Below are 8,460 nucleotides of genomic sequence, written 5' to 3' on the forward strand. Positions count from 1 at the left end.
TGACTGCAGGTTCCAGCACAAAAAGTTGACCAGTTGCCTAAACTACTCTCATTCTCTAACCTGACCGGTTATCTGGTTGCCATGGTTAATGCTCATTTACAATAAATAATCTTTTTTTTATATTTCTATATTGCCTTCTTTAATATGTATGCGGCAGACTGGGTCTGTTCGTTTAACGTTATCAGTTCACAAGTTCAGACGAACGTCTCCCCGGCTCGGCAATCACATGGGTCACGTGTGGAACGCACGTCTGTTTTCAGAACGCTTAGCACTGTGCCACACAAAAGATGGCGGTTACGCGTAGACGCAGACGTTCTTTCCTTATTTGCGTAATATTCAGCGTGTGATTTTCCTCACAGGCTTCGGTCTGTAGCTGGGGAAGATGGCGGCGTCCAAGGTGAAGCAGGACATGCCCCCTCCCGGTGGATATGGGCCGGTGGATTATAAGAGGAACCTTCCTCGTCGTGGTTTCAGCGGTGGGTGTCTGGGAATTGGGTTGAGGTGCAGAGCTGACGGGGTTTTGGTTCTGGTAAGGCAGTAATGACACAACCGGCGAGGTAAAGCTTGCTCAATGTAATGCAGCTTGTAGAGTGTCGTTCATTCCTTTTACTTCCATGTCAATAATCTTTGTCCTTCGTTCTGATCTACAGTGTGTGGTAACGGTTTCCCCAGTGCTGGTCTAATATGGAGTTCCATAGACTGGACCTCGTACTGGCGCTGAACTATAGAATCCTAGTATAACAATCTTGTGTAGTCCACATCAGTGGTGGCCCGCAGACCCCCTGTCAGTGTAGGATGTAGTGTCAGAGGTACAGTGGCCAGGTAGCTCTTTTGGCGGTTGTAGTTATGGATCCTTTATTAACAGAACCCATGCTGCGACTGGAAACCGTTCCTAAGCGAAGTCCGAAGTTAAAGTGACACTTCATAGAGACCTATCCAAAGCTTTGGTCAGTGACGGTCCAGGTGCTGAGACCCCCGCAGTCGCTAGAACGAAGTGACAGAATCCCTTAGATGAGCAATGTGTCCTTTTAATTCCTGGCAGCATTTTCCAGCTCTCCTCCGAGATGTGTAAGGCTATAGAAAGCCTGTGCCCTGCTTAACTGATCACATCGCTCGTACGAGCGCGGTTTCCCCTTCTTTCCTTATGTTCTCGTACTTTGAATCGCCGACATACTTGTAGCGGCGGTTCACAGTATCGCTGGCGACTGACATTCACTTCAATGGGCGAAGGCTGTAATATTGTGAACTGCCGCTGCAAGTGTGACCATGAGTTACAGTACAAGCTGATAAGGAATGAAGGGGAAGCAGCGCTTGTAGGAGCGCTGTGGCCCATTAAAAACAGCTGATCGGCAGTCAGACCCCGACCGATCAGCTGATGGCTTATCCTGAGGATAGGCCATCAATGTTTAGGGACTGGACAACCCCTTTAGGGCACAGTTCACACTTCGTTGTTTGAAGCTGATTTTGACACGGAAACCGCGTCAGAATCGGTGCAAACAAAACTCGCCATTTTTCCCTCCATTGATTTCTATGGGAGGTAGGGTTGTTTTTTGTTTTTTATTTTATTCCCCTGGCAGTATGTCTGCTTGCGGAAAAAAAAAAAGTCATGCCCTAAAAATGTGGGAAAAAATTTGAGCCAGATTATTTTTTTTTCTGCTTGACGACGCTGTGTGCATATACCCTAATAATAAAAAAAAAATGGCGTTGATGTTATGGAGTTTATTTTTATTTATAGGCTACACCATGTTTGCTGTTGGGATTGGTGTCATGATATTTGGATACTGGAGAATTGGCACTTGGAACAGGGAAAGACGGTAAGGATGAGTCTAAAGTCTTTAACCCTTCAGGACTTGTCCACATGTAACGGAATTGCTACGTATTTGATGTCCGGTATTGTGGATGGAAAATACGCAACAGAATACAGTAGCAGCAAAGTGGGTGAGATTTAACAAATCTCATCCACACGCTGCGGAAAATTTTCATCCCAAAATTGACCTGCAGTGCGTATTTTTCGTGCCGCAGCATGTCAATTCCTGCTGTGGAAAGTGCGCTGAATTCCTGCGTTTTTCAGAGGAGATGTCACCATCTCTCAGCGTTGATAAAAATGCAGCAGAATCCGTACCATTTTCTGCAGTAAAAAACAAAATGCAGGAAATGGTACGGTTTTTCCGCAGTGGAATTTCTGGTAGTTTCTGCGGAATTGCTGCACAAATTTTCTGCAGCAATTCTGTTACATCTGGACAAGTCCTTAAAGGGAACCTATCACATTGAAAATTCAGTCCGATTTGCAGGCAGCATGTTGTAGAGCTGATCAGAGAGCTGTTCTTTATGCACGGCCAAACGACTGGACCTATCGACATTACATTTTGTACATAAGTAAATCAGGCGCTTTCAAAGGTTTTACAGTGGGTTTCAGCTCTCTAGGGACTAACGTTCTTGACATATTCACAAATATGCATGTCTGTGTGTCCTCTGCATATCTCCTCTCCAAGCACCTCCTGGATTTACTACTGGTTTTTTTCCTCTGTATTTCTTTAGCAACTGACGCATGAAACACTGACAGCACATGGAGGTTGTCTGTGTTCTGTCCATTGTCTTCACACACACATTGACTTCAATGGATGACGTGCTCTGCAAAAACAGACCAGAATAGGACATGCAGTGACTTTCACGCAACGGACACGCGCTCCATGAAAAAACACGTGGACATAAAAAGCTTAGTCCAACCGTGGAGGTGAAACTACTCGCTATTTCCGCTCAAGAATGAGTGTGCTGCAGATTTGAAAACCTGCATCATGCTCTTTATGCGTGGATTTTTTTTCTGCCAAGTTTGGATGGGATTTCTACACGACTTGTACTATAAATTGTTGCAGATTTGCAGCGTGGAAAAAAAAAGACTGAGGGGAAGTTATCAGTTTTACGCTGTGTGGCTCAGCAAAAGAGGTGTAGCTGGCGAAGATTTGACTAACGGACAGCCAGAAATGCGTCTAATTTATTAAGAGGTGTTTACCTCTTAATAAATTGGACGCATTTTTCTCCAACATTCTTGAGATTTGCCAGTCATAAGAAATTCCCCTCTTATGTCTCCTTTTTTTTTTTTTTTGTATCCACTCCTGTGTTTGGCTAAAAAAAACTATGTGCGATTCCTGTCTGAGGCCGGTTTTGCACACGCCAAGGCTTCGTTCACATCTGCATCGGGACTCCGTTCATGGGTTCCGTCTGAGCTTTCCGTCAGGGGAACCCATAAACGGAATCCAAACTGAAACCAACCGGAATCCTAGCTTTCCGTTTGCATCACCATTGATTTCAATGGTGACTAATCGCTTTGACGGAATCAATACCGTAGTCAACTGTGCTATTCATTCCGTCAAAACGACGAAACCCTTAAGCAACGGTGACAAACGGAAACCTTTTGCACCGGATTCATCACCATTGAAATCAATGGTGCTGCAAATGAAAATCTATGGTATCAGTATGGATTCTCCTGATGGAAACCATGAACGGAGTCCCGACACAGATGTGAACGAAGCCTTACTGGCGTTGTTCTGTTTAAAAGCATTGCTCCCAGATGTTACCGGTTTTTGGGGTCAATGGCTCTAGGTATGGTATATTTTTTCCATGGGCTTCTCTATAGGACTTGAAAAACACCAGAACAAAAGTGCCTGTACAGAAAAAAAAAACTGTCTAAAAAAAAAAATGCCATAGCGCTTGAAACACACACTTTTTTTTCAGCGTTTTAGAAGATAAAAAAATATTGTGGCCCTAAAGTGGTTGTTCCATCCGAGGACTAGCGGCTACATATTGAACTTTGCCTCTGGGAGCACGACTAGAAGTTTGGATGCAGTAGCCGAGTGGTTCATATGTGATGCCACTGGTCTGTCACTTCTCTTCTTTGAAGCCACTTTTTTTTTTTTTTTTTCTTTGCTAGACAAATATAACTGATCTGAAATTGTGTATTGCATTGTCATAGCAATGGAAGAAATTGCATGTCGCTGGTACAACAGAAAAGTTAAAAAGCCTTCAAAGTTAGTTGTGTACATTTTTGATGAGAAAAACAAGTTTCTTCTTTATCGCTGGATCCATGACATTGCTGTCTGTTTACTTACAGATCTGTATAAAGCAGAATCCTTTGTAATATTGTACTGGCTTTGGGCTGCATCTGTCTGGCATAATGTCATGGATTGCAGTTTGCCTATTTCATGTCTTTAGCATAGATTCTTCAGCGTTCTTACATACCTAATATGAGGATCTTAGTCTATTCTTTCATTTACAGACGGCTCTATATTGAAGATTTAGAGACTCGTGTAGCATTGCTTCCACTCTTCCAGGCAGAGTCCGATCGAAGGTAACCAGTTTATTTATGAGTTTAGAATATTTGTTTGTACAATTCTGCCAGTCCACCTGTGGGATCTATTGCTACTGTAGTTTTCCCCCAAAAAATGCACTTGTATTACTTGCAGCTTGTGCTGCTCTATGGGTCCCCAAACCCAAGATGTAACACTAATCTTGTATTCTGTATGAAGTGCTATGACTCCTTCTTTTGGAGAACTTGTGTAGGTACAGGATCCACTTACATGCCGCCTCTATATGCCTTCATAACATGTAAGAGATTATTTTGGCTGTATTCCCCTCTTAAATCTTTGCTGACACATGACGGGGCAAAAACCGCGTCATGACAAGCATACTTGCAAAGTTTCGATTGCGTGCGTACTACCCTTGCGCTAAAGAGATCAAAGCAAATCGCTGTAACGCACAACTGCAGCCTTGCTGTTATGGGGGAGATCAGGGAAACCTCTGATCTCCCCCATTTAACTCTATGTATGCCACGACGCAGCATACGAAGGCTGAGATAAGATCGCAAAACATAGGTATGCCCCAACAACTGCTTGCGTACTATACGCTATACGTGGGAGCCTTTCATACTGGCAAATATATGCCTGTAAATTGTAACAACAACAAAAATATCTATGTTTAAAATCACATGCCAATGTGGCAGATCATGAGGACAGACCTGCGGCAGCTCTGACTGATTCGCTGTAAAAGTTGTAACTGCTTGAAGAGGCAGAATACGTATATTCTAAAGTTTTATAGCACTTGATGTGCTGACACTTTGTAACAGATATTTGTAACGGAGTACGAAACACCCTTTAATTTTTTTTAATAAATATTAAATATGTCCCAAGATACCACATATTTAATATCCCACAATAGTAGCAACCTGTGCAATACATTTATAACATTTACAATGATTGGTTTTCAGACTAAAAATTATGGTGGAATACATTTTTATTTTCTGCACCTTTCCCATTATAAAAATTAATATAACACGTGTACCAAAAAAATGCTAAAGAAAGTGCAAAAAAAAACATACAAGGCCTCGTACATCTGTTTCAACCTAAAAATAAAAAGTTATGAGTGCAAAGAGAAAAAAAAACTTGTCCTCTATGGTTTAAGAGATAATATCATCCATGGAACTATGTGCCATAGCAATACAATTTTTATTAATTATTAAAAACCCTATTCACCGCAGTAGAGCATTGACACTAATTGAACATCTGGCCACCCTTCGTTATTGAAGGGGTTATGTTCAGCATGTGATTGGTAAGGGTCATTTGAAAATGGGCTTAGCTGCAGTACCAGGCACAGATGCATGTATGGACGCACGATTGTTCCTGGATAAACATTAAAGGAACCACTGCATTCTGATCGGTGGCGATCCAAGGAGTGGGACCCCCAATGATCACTCGTTTATGGCTTTAAATTGTTTTTTATTTATTTTTATAAAGCTTATACTATTTTATACTTATTATAGCTTCTTCAGTGTAAACCTAACTGTCTTTTAAAAGGATATTACGAGTTATGCGAGAGAACTTGGAGCAAGAGGCCATTATCATGAAAGATGTTCCAGGCTGGAAGGTAAGAATATGTAACATACCCAATAAGTGTTTACTTGGGGTAAAATATCTAGTTGGATGGTTATGTACGTTACGATGTATATTGCGTAAATTCTTTTATCAATAGAAAAGCACCAGATGACATTCTCTATGCATCAGTGTTTAGAATGTATTTCAAAGAGTTGTTTAATCTCTTTTATGCTGTGCTGCACTTTAAGGGATTCTGATGACGTGCCCCCTTCTTATATTTTGTCAAGTTTAGTGTTATCATAGTGACAACCTCCTACCTGGCTCAAATAGTGGCAGATGTATTGATGTAGGTCAGTGTTTTCTTAATCTAGTCCGCAAGGAACCCCAATAGATGTATTGAGTTTCCCTAAATTTTTAATTGGCACGTGTTTTCTCTATGGGAAATCCACAAGACCTGTCCTGTTTTGGGTTAGTTTAAGACAATATTGAGAAGCCCTAATTTAGATGGGGATTGGAAAATCACGCCAGGTCTTCGTGTTAGAATTTCATTTGACAGACAACAAAAGGGGGCATGTTACCATCAGAATCTCTCAGTAGTGCGTCCTATGGGCCTGTAATTTAGAGTGATCATATCTCCGCATTGAATTAACATATTAAAAACCCTTTCTAATGTTCAGTAACCCCTTACCACCCCATGATGTACATTTATTTAAATCAGTACTGTATAGTTTCCGCTATCAGATACAAATGTATGTAATGGCGCGGTCTGGCTGTATTATACAGCCGATGTCTCACTTTAAAGATCGGGATCCTAGATAACTCAGAGCCTGGCCATTTACCCCATTAGATGCTGTGATCAATGCTGACCACAGCATCTAGGTGGTTAGACATAAGGAGGGGGCTACCTCTCACCCATTCCCTCCTTAACACACCTATTAAGGTCTAATAGGATATTAGTTAGCGTTACGCTGACCGGCATAATACACTAATACAGAAATATTGCACTGTATCTTATATCAGCGATCAAAGGATCGCATAGTCTACTCCCCCAGTGGCACTAAAAGTTAAATGAATTGTTTAAAAATCTAAAAAGAGGGGAAAAAAGTGAAAAAATACATTCTAGGTATCTCCGTGTCCTTAACGACCCAAACTCTAAAACCATCACATTTTTAAACCTGCACAGTAACCTGTCATGTGTAACCCAAAACGGTACAAATAAAAATGTGTTCTCACACAGCTCCGTCAACATACCCTAACACTTTTTTACGTAGCATTTTTTTTGAATTCCGCAGCGTAAAGACAATTTTAGGTCCCATTGAATTCAATGGGAAGTTGGTTGTAGGCGTTTTGCTAGTGTGTTTCCAGGCCTATTTCAAGGCCTTTAAGCTCAGAAATTTTCCTGAAGAAAACGGTGTGAACATACCCTCGTGGCTATCAGAATGCAGAGATTAAAAAACAACATTGCATCCTGTAGTCCAAAATAAACCGTATCGTTAAATAGCGCACATTTTACTCTATTCTGCTAAATTGTGTTCAGTATTATTGTTGCGGTGTTTGAGGAGGTATTTTATTTTTTTTTTTGTTTTTTTTGTCCCCCCTCATGGAGATTAAATTTACATCCTAGTGTGCTTTTGTTTGATAGGTTGGAGAATCTGTCTTTAACACGGACCGCTGGGTGGCTCCCACACTAAATGAACTTTACAACCTCCGTCCACGGAAGGAACTGATTAAGGCAGGTTCTGACTTCCAGTGGTATGTTTGAGCCACATTTGGACTATGTATTTAATATTTGAAATAAAACTTTCTCCAAACTTTGTCTTATCTTACAAAACAAAAAAATCTCATTTAAACGAGTTCTCCAGTATTAAGGAACGGCTTCTCCATACTTCACAGATGTCACTGTCGTCTCCAAGACATATCACTTGGGTTAAGCTACGAGAGAAATTTTGCTTTATAGGGAAAACCTGGAATGTCATTCAGTTTTATTCTTTTCTTACATGCAGAAGACTCGAGAAATGTTTTATATACAGATATTTGTTGTAAAAATGGTACATGAGATGAATAAAAGGTAGTACTTCCTTTAGCTGTTTGCTCTGGAAAGCCTTAAAGGGAATGTGTCGCTAGAAATTTATTTTAATTTTTTTTTCAGTTAAAAATTTAGTATATAAGTGATTACACGTTGTTTTAATTTTTTCACAAGTCAGGAAATATTATAAATTAGATTCTAATTTATAACATTTCCATGTGCTGGCCACTAGAGGGAGCAGTGCCTAAAATTGCAGCATGGTCACTGTGGTAACGTAACCTTATTGATTTATGCTGCAAATTTGGGGTGGACACACTCTCCTTTAGTGTCCTCACACAATCCCCCCTCCCCTCTTCTGGCTAGTGCCAGGAAAAGGAGGGGTTTGAATCTTCAAACCTTTTGCACTGTGTGCCGCCATTTTCTGAGCGACTTCACAGTGTAGGAGGATTAGATACAGGGCTCAGCAGACCGTATCACATGAACATAATACACACATCACATACACGAACATAAATTACCTGCTCCTGCCTCCGCTGGTCTAACAAAGTTCTTGCCGCCTACGCTCCTCTT

General features: G+C 41.0%; 1 protein-coding gene across 1 annotated transcript; it reads left to right on the forward strand.

Moving 5' to 3' along the window:
- The first annotated feature begins 318 nt into the window (after positions 1-318).
- NDUFA13 (NADH:ubiquinone oxidoreductase subunit A13) lies at positions 319-7,675 on the forward strand. Its single transcript, XM_075851214.1, has 5 exons — positions 319-476; positions 1,736-1,814; positions 4,274-4,345; positions 5,847-5,916; positions 7,507-7,675. Exons 1-5 carry the CDS (start codon positions 383-385, stop codon positions 7,624-7,626), a joined length of 435 nt encoding a protein of 144 aa, XP_075707329.1. The 5' UTR covers positions 319-382; the 3' UTR covers positions 7,627-7,675.
- Positions 7,676-8,460: the final 785 nt, after the last annotated feature.

This window comes from Rhinoderma darwinii, chromosome 1 (genome assembly GCF_050947455.1).
Source record: "Rhinoderma darwinii isolate aRhiDar2 chromosome 1, aRhiDar2.hap1, whole genome shotgun sequence".
Lineage (NCBI taxonomy): Eukaryota > Metazoa > Chordata > Amphibia > Anura > Rhinodermatidae > Rhinoderma > Rhinoderma darwinii.